This window comes from Mercenaria mercenaria, chromosome 17, assembly GCF_021730395.1.
Source record: "Mercenaria mercenaria strain notata chromosome 17, MADL_Memer_1, whole genome shotgun sequence".
Lineage (NCBI taxonomy): Eukaryota > Metazoa > Mollusca > Bivalvia > Venerida > Veneridae > Mercenaria > Mercenaria mercenaria.
The window spans coordinates 10,015,797-10,029,160 of NC_069377.1; the positions used below are offsets into that span (position 1 = coordinate 10,015,797).

Genomic DNA, 13,364 nt, shown 5'->3' on the forward strand with positions numbered 1-13,364 from the left:
AAAGGATTTCCCAAAATGTAAGATTTTCAAACCCGTGTTTTTGAAGAAAAAATGAGCATTTTGATGCATGTTTATAAATTTTTGTTATTTAAGAAAAGGGTTTTTTACAGGGGCTGACTAATATTTGTAAAAGGGACTTTTCCAGTATAATTTAAAGATTTTATATTTCCTTTAAAAAAGGGCCAGGGGATATTTGGATTGATTTAATATCGTATTTCTAAAAATTAAAAAATTAAACTAAATGTAAAGAAGACAATAGAAGAAAAAAAAATTTTTTGAATAAGTTTCACTTTTCATTTTAAATTGCTATTGACATAAAAAATTCAAGGACGGGAAAAAAATTTAAAGGGAAGTATTGACGGGCGTAAATATTTTTTATGTGAATTTAAAAATTTTTGATCACAGTTGGGATACTCTAAAAAAATTTCCTGTATTTTTTGTGGTAACAATTTTTTTGTAGGACACTGGCTTTTTAAACGTAAAATTTGAAACCTTAATATTAGTTTTTTTTTTTACCCTTGTCATTACTATAAGAAAAAGGTGTTTTTTTATAAAAACGGGCGGGGTGGATATTGTCCTAAAAAAAGGTTGGGGGTTAAAAATTCTGTGGGCCCGTGGGGGTGAGCGGAAAACGGTGCCCGGGATTTTTGGGCATTAAAGTTGCTATTTTGGGGGTACCTATGTTTACCATTTTGGGGTTTTAACTATAGTAAAAAGGGTTTTGCCCTTTTTTTTGGGGCAAACCCTTTTGGTTGCGTGGGGTTGCGTATGTTGCTTGCTCTCAGGGGTGCCCCATTTCCCTTTGCCTTCCTTCCTTTCTTTTACTCTGTTGGGGGTTTTCGCTAAATTCCCCTGGGGTGAAACCCAAAATGGGGGGAATGGTGGTGACTTTAAAATTGAAATTGTTGTGTTTGCATTTGAGTGATACCTTTTTTTAAAGTGAAAATTTTGTCTTGTTTTTGTTTTTCCTTTTGATGACACCTTTTTAAAAAAGTACAAAGTGTCTTGCGTTACTTTGCGTTGTTTGGTGATCCCTTTTACAAATTTACAAAGGTCTTGCATTGCTTTCCTTTGGGTCCGTTTGTGTTAAATTGCCTCGCTTTACATTTTGGGTCGGGTTGTGCATTTGACCGCATCCCCGGGACAAAAAGGCTGGGTTTTGGAAATTCCCCAATTCGAAGTTCGATGGATTGCGCAGTTTCGTTGTTTTTGCAAGCCTTGGGGTTTGGGCCCTGTTCCCTCTCGGGCGACGGGTTTTGCTGTGCTTTTTAACGACCTAACGGGGAAAACCCTTTTGAGTTCCATGAGCGGGCCCTTTAATCCCCCAATATTGTCAATATACTTTTATTTTTTAATTAAAAAAATTACAAAATGGGATCATTTTGGTTTTTTAAAATACGTTGGGAATATCAATTTCAAAATTCTTGATAATAAAGAGTGTTTTTATGAATAATTGGGTTTTTTTTTTTGGGGTAATAAAATAAAATCAGTAAATTAAGCTCTTTTTTTTAGATCAGTGTCCCTTTTTTGGGGCAAAAAAAATTTTAGTACCAAATCCATTTGGCATATCCTCCTATATAGGGTTTTTTTACAAAAAAAGGGTTTTTGTTTTAAAAATAAGCAGTAAATGAAAGTTTCCCCAATTGGAACAAATTAATTTTCTGCCCAAACCATAATTTTCCTCTCCAGCATCAAGCTAAAACTTTTTACTGCGGGAAAAAGAACCAGAAATTTAAACCCTTTTCCTTAAAATTTCCCCCAAAAAGGAAAGGGCCATCATTCCCAAATTTGGGCCCATACCCCTTATTATTCAAAGGGGTGTTCACTGAAAATTTTTCTACTGAATAGTGAACAGTGCAAAAATAAACCCCCTGGCCCCCTCTGTGCAGGGGTGTTCTTGGTTCCCGACCCGGGGCCCCCAAAGGGAGAATCACCTTTTCCTCCCGTACACTAAAGGGTTAAGTAAATTTACTGGCGCGGGAAAAAAAAATTGGGGAAACACCCCTGACCTTGAATCAAACCTGGGTCCCAACAGGGATTGTGGAAAACCTGCTAACCCACCCCCCGCCATTGACAAAAATCCCTCTAACCTGTACTAAAGGTCACCCCCGAAACCCGCGGTCACCCTTTTGTTTAACGGTTTATTTTTTTTGGGCGCCCCCACGGATAGCCCCTATTTTAAAACTTTAATTTAAAGGGCCCCCTCCGGGCCCCGGCCAGCGGGCCCCCGAAAATTTGGCCCCCCCCGGCCGCCGGTTTTTTGCCCCCTTTTAAAAGGCCATGTTTCCCTTCCCCCAAAACCCCCCCCTTATTTTTTTGGGGATAATCGCCCAAGTACCTGATTTTTTAGAAAAAACTGAAAGCTAAGTTTTGCGTGAATTTACCCCCAAAAATGACAAAATGACATAGCTTCTCAATTAAAACTGATAAACCCAAAGGGTGTTTCCCCTTTTTTTTTGATCAAAGGCCAGTAAAATTTTTTGGGAATTTTTGCGGGTCAAATCGGTCAATTTTTTTTTTCACAGTTTGATCTTTGGTTTTAAAAATTATACTCGATATCAAAATTTTGCATTAAAATTTTTTTACTTTTTTTTATATTTCTTTCATTAAAAAAACTATTAATTTTTTAAAAAAATTTACTGTGTTTGAAAGAAATAAAAAACCCCTTTTGATCTTTTACATAACAAAAAAGGGAATCTTGAAATTTAGCTTTGACAGTAAGGGATTTGGGGAGAAATTTCCCCTTTCCAAAATGGGAAAATTTTTAAAAACTTTTTTTTTTTTGGGGAAAAGGGAGGAAAATTTTTGGGGGTTTAAAAAAAAAAAAAACGGCCCGGCCCCTTACTAAATTCCATCCCCTCAGAGGTTCGTTCCCAAAACCCCAGACGAAAAACCCCGGTAGAACCCCCTGGGAATTGCAAAGGCTTAGTCATAGGTAAGGGGGTTGGGTTAAAGGGCGCGGGGTTTGCGAGTTCGATCCCCCGGGGGGGGGCGAAGGTTTTCCGTGACTAATTGAAAAAACGGGCAGTTAATTGTGTCTGAAATCTTATTTCCCCCACCCCTGATTCATGTGGGGGAATTGGCATTAAATTTCGGGGAACTTTTTAAAAGGTACGGGAAACCGGGGAAACCTGGGTTAGGTTAATTCCCGCCTTACAACTGAAATACTGTCGAAAAAAGGCGGGTTTAAACCCCCCCAAAAAAAAAAAAAAAAAAAAAAAAAAAAACGCCCGAGTTTTAGATTGTAAGAAAACCATTCGTTTTGTTTGGCAAATGCAGATCAATTGGGGGGATCCTGGGGCAAATAATAATTTGAAAACCCAAAAAAAAAAATTGGGGGAAATGCCCAAAATGGGGGCAGAAGGTTTTAAAAAAAAAATATAAAAGGCTGCACCTCCGGCAGCGGGCACCCCTTAACCCAAATTTGTCTGCTTCCCTTAAGGGGTGGCTGCCTTTAAAACAGGTTAGACTGTAATCTGGAAACTTTCCGACAGGGTTCCCGCAAACAAAAAAACCCCGCGAAAAAATATTCTTTTATTTTTTAAAGGGAAACAGAGCACTCTTGTAAAGTTTTAACCACTAAAAAAAATTTTTTTGACTGTTGACTTTTTGCAAAAATTCACATACATTTTATTAGTCTCAATTCTTCATCCTAGTAGTTACTTCTTTACAATCATGCATAATAAAGTTTGTAAACAGAACAAGCCATGAAAATATCAAATCTGACTTATATCTTCATCTTAAATCCATAAAAATGTGACAGATTTTAAGAAGGGGGCTTGCAGACCAAGCAACATCATTTCTAGTAAATATGGTTGTTAACTGCCCAGATTATAAACAAAATGTTTATGGTTAAGGATTTTTCTTTTTTGTTTTTAGTTTTTTTACCTGTATAAGGCCCCCCAAGTAAATTTTTCATTTTCATTACACACTTTTTTTTCTATCTTTTTTTGTTAAAAAAAACTTTGAAAAGGGGGCTGCAACCCCGAAATATTGCAAAACAAATGTTTTAAAAAGTGGATTTTTAAAACCCGACTTGAAAATGTAACTGTCCTGCTAAATTTAAAAATTTGAACCCCGAATTTTTTTTTTAGCTAAACCCCAAAGCATATAAAAAATTTTTTCTAAGATCTACATGGTTTTCTTTTAAAGACACATGACTCCCCCAATATTCAAACAGTTTATTTTTCAAAACAAGACATTTAATGAAAACATCTCTGTTCACAGACTTTTTTTCATGTATGTTAAAAAGTTTTAGAGGCTTAGTGAAATTATCTACAGACCTTGCTGTGCGTTTTTTTTCCCCCTAGTTGAGCAGGAAAATGTGAAAGGGTTTTGGAGCAGCAGGGGCAAAACTCGGGGGAAAAACACCCGGAAACCCCAAATAACAATCACATCAAGGTCACAATTAGCTAAAAAAGTTTTTCCCTAATAAATTCTATATGAAATGGGCCTTTTTAAAGAGCTTTCCCAAAAAAGCTAAACCCTTTTAGAGAACAAATCCTTACCCCCATTTTAAAAAAGTTTGATAAAACTGATTAAAATAAAAAAATAAGTAAGGGGGGCAGGGATCTTTGGGGATTTCTTGGTCACATTTGCTTACTGTAAACTGACATTAAAATTTAGGTAGGCCTATAAAAAAAAACTTTTTTTTTTTTTTTGTAAAAGTCCAATTTTATTTGTATAGTACCCAGAAAAATATCCCCGCATGAAAAAATACCAAGTACGCCTTTATTAAATCAGTTTTCCAAGTTTTTATGGCATTTTTAGTAACCCCAGGTCCCTGGCCCTTTTTCCCTTTAAAATTTATTTTCGCGGGGATAAATTTTTAACCAGTTTTTTCTAGCCGAGCTGGTTTTTGCCCCATTTCATAAAAATTTTACTATAATTTTTCAAACAAGTTACACCCCCAAAAAACTTTGAAAATATCCAAAAGTCCCCTCGAAAGGGATAGGGGGCAAAATTTTTGGTGTAAATGTGCGTTTTTTAAAAAAAAAAAAATACAAACCAAAAAAGGGGAAAATGTGATTTTTTGGGGGGTTTTACAAGGTTTTTCAGCAAAAATTTCAAAGAAAAGCTCATTTTTAAAACCCAAAATTTTGACCAAACTAGTTCATTTATATCTAATTTTGGAAAAAATCTCAATTTTTGGCCCCCCCCATTTTCCCCTTTAGGCACAACTAGTAAATAGTTTTCCCCATTTAAAATTTTATATAAAAATGCCTTTTATAAAGGGGGTTTCCAAACAAGCTAGAACCCCCTTTCAGAGAACAAAACCTTTTCTCATTTTTAAAGGGGTTATGATTAAAAAAAGGGTATTAAAAAGGAAAAGATAAGTAGGGGTCCCTTAAACTTCTAAGAGGGGATTTCCCCTGGTCACATTTGCTTTCTGTAAACTGACATCAAAATCCACTGCTGTGACCTGGAAGTACACTTACTAAAATTTAGCTTCACCCTTTACCAAATAAACCGGGTTCCCCCTTTTTTTTCCCACCAAAAAGTCAAAAAATTTCCAAAAATGAAATTTAAACAGAAAATAGCTTCAATTTAGACCCCTGTTGATGCCAAAAGTGAAAAAATTTGGGGGTTAAATTTTCCGGGGGCCATTAAAAGCAAAATCGACCAAAAAGGCTTCCCCCGCTGGTTCCTTCAGTTTGTTAAAGGGCCCCAAAGGGACCTTACAAAAAAAAAAACACACGGCACCTTATAAAACACAAAATCCCGGGGACCTTTAAAAACCCGTAAACATAAACCCCAAAGGGGTTTCCCTTTAAAAGCAATAACACAAAAAAATCCATACACAATTTAAAAAAAACAGAAACCCCGGCAATCCCCAAAGTTTAAAAATAACATCAAGGACCCTATTTTAACAACAAAAATTAGCCCCCTTTTTAAAAACAAAAAATCCAGGGGAACCTTTTTTATTTTAAAAAGTAGTTCACCTAAACACCCTAAAAACAACAGCATTCAGCCCACGGGAGTAACAATTTAAAAACCAGGCCCAAAATATAAAAAAACAATTTTCTTTCAGGCACCTTATAAAAAAATAAAAATCCTGGCCCCCCATTACAACAATAATTTTTAAAGGGACCCTTTTAATTAAAAATAAACCCCCTCCCGGCCCCCCCCCTATTACAAAAAATAACAATTTAGGCATTTTTAATTTAAAAATAACCCTGGCCCCCCATTAAAAACAATAACAATCAGGCATTTTTTATTAAAAAAACATCCTGGCCCCCTATTTCAACAATTCAAACAGGCATTTTATAATAACAATAACATCCTGGCCCCCTATTACAACAATAACAATCAGGCATTTTATAATAACAATAACATCCTGGCCCCCTATTACAACAATAACAATCAGGCATTTTATAATAACAATAACATCCTGGCCCCCTATTACAACAATAACAATCAGGCATTTTATAATAACAATAACATCCTGGCCCCCTACAGTAACAAAATGTCTATATACACAAAGTGGGAAAAGACTTGGACAAGTAACAAGAAGTAATTTTCATAATTTCAAGTATTGATAGCTTCAGTTTTCAAACCCCCCTTCCTTTGCTTTTAAAAAATTTTCCCCCGCCCACATCTTGGGTTTTTTCAAACCCATTTGCGAAAATAGTTTTAAACTTTGTTTACGGATCCCTTTTAATCAATAATCTGACCTTACATTCTGTTGGTCAAACATGAGCCACTAATATGAATCTGAAACTGTTTCTTATGTTTGGTTTTAAATCACACAGACAAGTGTAGGTCATATGGCAACTTTCCAGGTTTAGATAATGGAGGAAGACCACTCAGCCAAACAGAAGCGCAGGAGAGAAGTACTCTACAATAAAACTAAATTTGTCACAAAAGTTGCCTGGAATACATACATGAAAGCCTGTAAAAGAGAGTGAAAAGCATATCACTTACTGAATTATTGTTGGTGCCAATGTGAGACTCCAAAGCTGTAATCAGTGACGGTTTAATCTTTCCTTGTCTTGACCAGTGATGACACGTCTTTTGGAGGTAGCGCCTATTATAAATGTATTTGATATAATGTTTATAATACTTTTTTCACATGCACAACATACATGCTTTAAAGGGAAGTTGTAGCAAGGTTCAATATGGTGATATGATAAGATATCAGTGAATACCTATAAAACATAAAAATCCAACAAGACTTCAACATAATTTATGCCAGCATATTGCTGACAGGTTATATACACATCTGTTAAATCAATAATATTTGCAAAAACATACCAATTAGGTATTTTTCTGCAGAATTTAAGATTTAAAACAGCAAAAAGATCAATAAAACAGTAAGTTTATTGTAACAATTAACATACCTTTGATCAACACTGTGTGGCTTGGCTATGATAGCAAGAAGATCCCAGGCTAGCTCATGACTCTCAGACTTGGATCTACAGTGAAAACAAACACAAATTTACTGCAACCAGTCCACAAGATTGTAGATCTGAGTTTGGAAACCAGTCCACAAGATTGCAGATCTGAGTTTGGAAACCAGTCCACAAGATTGTAGATCTGCGTTTGGAAACCAGTCCACAAGATTGTAGATCTGAGTTTGGAAACCAGTCCACAAGATTGTAGATCTGAGTTTGGAAACCAGTCCACAGGATTGTAGATCTGGATTTGGAAACCAGTCCACAAGATTATAGATCTGAGTTTGGAAACCAGTCTAAAAATGCATTCTTCACGCTGGTCAACTTTCAAGTTGTGCTCCAAACTCAGTATTTGTAACCTTGATCTTGTGAACTTCTTTAAAACTAAAACTATTTATATGCTCTTCAGATCAGAGATAGCGAGATCTAACCAGAGCTGGGACGACAATCATGCCTCTGCATCAGAAAATATATTTTGTATTTTTTTCAAGAAGCAAATTCAGTGAGTCTAAATATGTTAAAACTATGCTAACATAAAGAAGTACAGAGGGCCTCTTGTGCAAATGCCACTAAAAGTCAATCCCAAGGTCAATGGTTCAAACAGAGGTCCAGATCTTAATGAAACCAAGGTCCAGATCTAGGAAATTTCTGAGATGCTCTTGAGCGTTTTCCATCAAACTAATTCAGTACTGATTCTATCCAGTATCTGTGATTTTGCATCGAGCACGTTCAAGAACCAAGGAGTCTGTTTGCAAAGAGCCAGGATATCACATCCAGATCCCTTCAATCTGATTGATTATATCTCAGACTGCAGCTTTCGTGTAGCTCCTAGTAAGACCTAAATGTCTCCCGGTCAAAATCACTATTGTTTGACAAAAAGAAGTAGAAATAGCAAAAACCAGTACAGTGTTTACCTGTGATATAACACCACGTTGTTAAGGACGAGTTCCTCCAATGTTTCCATACATTTCTCTGACAAAGTTGTCTCCCTGTCTATAACCAGAGGCAGGGCAGCTAACAACCAGTTACTGAAATACAAACACAATCTTGTGTAATGGTTGTATTTTCTATTTCTCAATGGTATTAAGAAATTCCTCATATTTGTCTAATTCTGTGCAGGCTCCTTTAAAACAAACTGTCAAATATAAAAAAAGATATGAGCCGCGCCATGAGAAAACCAACATAGTGCGTTTGTGACCAGCATGGATCCAGACCAGCCTGCGCATCTGCGCAGTCTGGTCAGAATCCATGCTGTTTGCTTTCAAAGCATATTGCAATTAGAGAAACTGTTAGCGAATAGCATGGATTCTGACCAGACTGTGCAGATGCACAGACTGGTCTGGATCCATGTTGGTTGCACAGCCACTATGTTGGTTTTCTCGTGTCGTGGCTCATATGAATATGAATCACAATCAAAGATTCACACAAAATAACCTGTATAAAATATACCTCTGAAGAAACTTGTCCTTTGGAGAGTCTATGAGTAAGTCGGTAAGTGACTGCAGGGCTTGTTTCCTGACAGACAATCCTGGGTCCCTACAGTGATCCTTTAACACCTCTATATTCTGTAAATAACAAGCAATAACAATGTTTTAGGGAGAGAAAAACTACACATTTGCCATTAGGCAGAAAGGTATACAGAACTATCCTCTTGTTGTTTTCTTCTGGTATTTTCGAAAATTCAGTCTATTTTCCTGTTTACACATGCTAACATGTGGACACTGGCTGAAAGGGCTAAAACACTTTCCTATGAAGTTGAAGGCCCTTTATTCAAATCCTGTCTTCTCCAACTATTATGTGTTCTTTGACAAGGCACTTCCTCTCAATTGTCTAAATCAACGCAACTGAATATGGGTAATAGTAAATTGCTAGGTTTATTTGTTTTTAACTGTTCGTAACAGTAATGTCAATCAAAAGCCCCATAATGCTTACTTGAATTACTTTGCTAGACAGCAGTAAATACAAATTTACCTTTTTGATACACCTGGTTATAAGGAGTTGATTTTAATTACTTAGTAAAAATAAATTGTTGCACTGGAGAGGCTAATTTACTGTAAAGAATTCAAATAATGGAAAAAAATGTCCTTCTAGTGACGCGTTTGCTATTCATTTGTGTATTTGGGATTTTTTTTTGTTTATTACTCTTTACCAGGGACAGGGACTTTTAGCGCCATTTTTTAAAAGTTTTTCATTTATGTGGCAGTGGGCAGTTACATTTAACGTAACTGGTGTTCCTGGATTTTGTCCACATACTAACCTGTTCTTATTAACTGCCAATTTCTCCACATGAATCAGAGGTGAAGGATGAATAAATGCAGACACAATGTCTTTTGTCAAATCATCATGGAGAACATAGGCCTAGCCCAGGGATCAAACTCACAGTCTGCAGATCAGCACTCTCTCAACAGAGCAAGTGGATGGACTGTTTGCTATTCAGGAATGTCACTTAGAAAGGTTACTGTGCATCAAAGAAATGTGAAATACTGACATGTTATTATTACCTGTTTAGTGTAGTTTGGCATCTCAAACCTTACTGCCGCCTCCAGTGCCTGAAGAGCTGCTTTCCTCACATTAACTTTCTCATCACGTGCTCGGCGACGCAACATGGAGAATACACCTTCACTGTCAGACAGGTCTGCAATATAGGAAAATAAATGTAACTATCTGAAAGGTTCTTAATGCTAATACTGTGAAATTATTAATATTCATGGGTGGGTGGGGGGGGGCTAACTTTTGTGGATTTGGTGCATCACCAACAAACAAATATTTATCCAATTATTTTATCTTTTACAGTTGAAATGCCCGATTTGAAAGAAATTTTCCAAAACATCTGGTGGTAAAAGATTCAAAGCAAGAATTAACTGGATTTCCATCATTACTGTCTGCTAAGAGAATATTTTGCTTAAACCAACCTAATCCCTAACATTTCAGAAATAGTATAAAATAACAATATTGTAAAACTAACTTGGATCAAAGCCAGGTGTCAGATGTACTCTATGCATGGGTGTGTCCTTATCTTTAGCTCCACCTTCTGTGCTTTCTGGAGCAGTGGTGCTGCCCTCTACAGTCTGCTGTGCAATTGTGTACTCTGATCTTTGTGAAGTTTCATCAACAGTAGTGACACTGTCTGGGACTGGAAACAGTCAAAGAATGGTATTAATTAGAAGGAATTCATTGATATTAACCTCAAACAACACTTTTTCTATGAGAAAATACTGGTAACCATGTAAGGCCTAAAAAAAAATTCATTGTTTCCGGTAACATACTCAAAAAAATTAGGGTAGGTAGATCGGAATTTTTTTTTTGAATTTTTTTTCATTAAGTGAGACTTTTCTGAAATTATTTTTGTGTCAAAAAATTAATACAAATAAGAATGTTATGCCTTTAGAGCATCAATAAGTTGCTTTCTAACATCAATGACCATATTTAAAGAATAAAAAGTTCAGTTTTGCAACTTTTTGTAAAAAAATTGAAAACAAAAATTCTCCAAAGCCATAAAAGCAATTAGGATCGGGCCAAAATGGTAGGTCGGGATACCAGAAACAAACAATTTCTTTTTTTATGCCTAAGCAATCATCAGAAGTAAGTATGTTTTTACATTTATATGAAAATGATTGCAAAATTTACCTGTGTCACTATGGAAAAGATATAACAATGTTCATAATTTCCATGTTGTTGTCTGTCTATGTATGCATAACAGGTATAACAAAAACATCTCTTGTATGTTTTTCACTGATGCCAAATTACGAGTAAAAAGGGGGACATAATTCATAAAATATTGGTGTCAGATTAATGGTGCTTGTGTAACATAATATGGGTGATAACGAGGAAAAATTAGTTTTTTGACAAATATCCATCAAATAATAGCAGAGAAAAAGTTAAAGTGCATCAAAATATTAACCATGGTTTGGCCCCTGATGCCAAACTGTATAGGACAACTTTCCATATACTAAGTTCAAAATGGCAGAAAATGGAAATTCTTTATGAACACAGACCAGTTATACCTATCATCAGTGCACATACCTCTAGCTCCGGGAGTTTTGATAAGTCTTGGTATATTAGGTCGTCCGGGTACCACAGGTGTGACAATCTCTTTCACAGTCCCAGCTATACCTTCATCTCTCGAGCTTAGACATCCAGCAAAACATCCTATTGCTCTAGCCCGCACACTGTAATGTAGATAGTAATAAATTCAGTCTATATCAAGTAAGAATTGTTTCCCTGCCACTCATAGAGTATAACTGCTACTGAATCCAGAGAAGTTATATATTTTCCCTTTTATTCTTAGAAAAAAATCACAAGCAAGACTTCAAACTTTTAGTGTAAGTAAATCTTATACATGTTCGAGGTTTCATCAAATATCACATATGGTTCAAAAAGGATACTTGTATCAAAGGCACTTTTGCCATTAAATTTTAAGTTGTGTCTTTAAGAGGTAGCAACAAAACATACGTGGGAGCTTTATCGGAACATCTGTCCAGCAGGATGCCGAGCAGTGAGCGATGTGTAGTGTAAGGTCGAAGGTCAGCTGGAATCTCATCTGTAACAATCCTCTCCGGAGTAGCCAGCAATGCAGACACAATCTCTAGTGCAAAGCCACGATTATTGATCTACAACAAAGAAAAGATTCTGTGGAACTGACAACAAACTTTACTTTACAACATTTGAGCTGCACCATGAGAAAATCAACATAGTGGCTTTTCGACCAGCATCCGCACAGTCTGGTCAGGATCCATGCTGTTCGCTTTCAAAGCCTACCGGAATTAGAGAAACTGTTAGCGAACAGCATGGATCCTGACCAGACTGCGCGGATGCGCAGGCTGGTCTGGATTCATGCTGGTCGCAAAGCCACTATGTTGGTTTTCTCATGGCACGGCTCATTTGGTTTCTTTTCACTTTAACTGTAATAGAAGACTTATTCATTATTAAGATCCTGTTAAAAACTTTGAACATCTACTAATACTATAACTTTAAAATGAATGGCAAAGAATACAGACTTAAAGGCATACGCTAGAATTCGGGGCAAATCATGCAGGCTGATCATGGTCTGCACTGTTTGCTTTCAGTCAGTAAATTTTCAGTGAACACCCCTTTAATTAATAAACGGTACTGCCCAAATTGAATGATGGACCAGTCCATTTTAGAAATTTAGCAGTGTAAAGGTTAAGTGACAAGTAATACCTGACTATGTTTAGATAGTTTGTAGAACCACTGGATCAGTTTACTGTAACTTTCGTTTGGCATTTCCTTAGCAATTGTCACAACCGCTTGAGCTACCTTGGCTCGATACTCGGCACGATCTGTCACTTTGGTACACATCTGTTGTAAAAGTGTGCGCACACTAGCTAGTCCTCTCTCTCCACACTGTTTCATCAGAATACTGAAATGCCAAATGATCAGCACTACTGGAAATTTTACTTTGGAACACAGATTCTGTACTACTGTTGATGGGGTTGAGCTTTTTGTCCAAAGTTCTACAAAAATCATTCAAGGGATTTAGCCGATATTGATTAGACGAAAAATCCTGAAGGTTAGACAGACACATGGTTAACTTGAATACTATATTCCTCCATCTTGGACAAGGAACAATATACCCGTCTCCACATTTTGTGGTTAGGGTAGCTATCAGACTTTTTATAACCACTATTCCATTCTATAAACATCAGTCACAGAGTGTCCCTAGAAAAGAAATAACATAGATTATGTCTTTAGTAAAATACCGGCATGTAGAAGAAATAAAGATTAAAATACCGGGTAATTACACCTTAACTCTCTATCTCTCTGTTACACACCAGATAAAGGAAGTGACGCAATTCTTCATCACCTGTTATATCACTTACCAGGTAAAGTAGCCGGCATTATCCTTTGTAACTTGTAACTGTTAAAAGATACATTAGATGACATGATCCCTTCTCACTAACAGCTGTTACTTACAAGATAAATTAGATGACATGACCCCTTGTCACTTGT

At 36.4% G+C, this 13,364-nt stretch overlaps 1 protein-coding gene across 1 annotated transcript in view; it reads right to left on the minus strand.

The window, feature by feature from the left end:
- Window positions 1-13,364, minus strand: part of LOC123536320 (condensin-2 complex subunit D3-like) — a 65,525-nt gene that overhangs the window by 29,546 nt on the left and 22,615 nt on the right. The window contains exons 11-19 of the mRNA XM_053528728.1: window positions 12,576-12,774; window positions 11,847-12,004; window positions 11,418-11,563; window positions 10,360-10,527; window positions 9,896-10,029; window positions 8,844-8,959; window positions 8,309-8,422; window positions 7,341-7,415; window positions 6,925-7,027 (exon numbers count right to left, since the gene is read on the minus strand). Coding sequence (XP_053384703.1) covers window positions 6,925-7,027; window positions 7,341-7,415; window positions 8,309-8,422; window positions 8,844-8,959; window positions 9,896-10,029; window positions 10,360-10,527; window positions 11,418-11,563; window positions 11,847-12,004; window positions 12,576-12,774 — 1,213 coding nt within the window. The remainder of the gene's footprint in view (window positions 1-6,924; window positions 7,028-7,340; window positions 7,416-8,308; window positions 8,423-8,843; window positions 8,960-9,895; window positions 10,030-10,359; window positions 10,528-11,417; window positions 11,564-11,846; window positions 12,005-12,575; window positions 12,775-13,364) is intronic.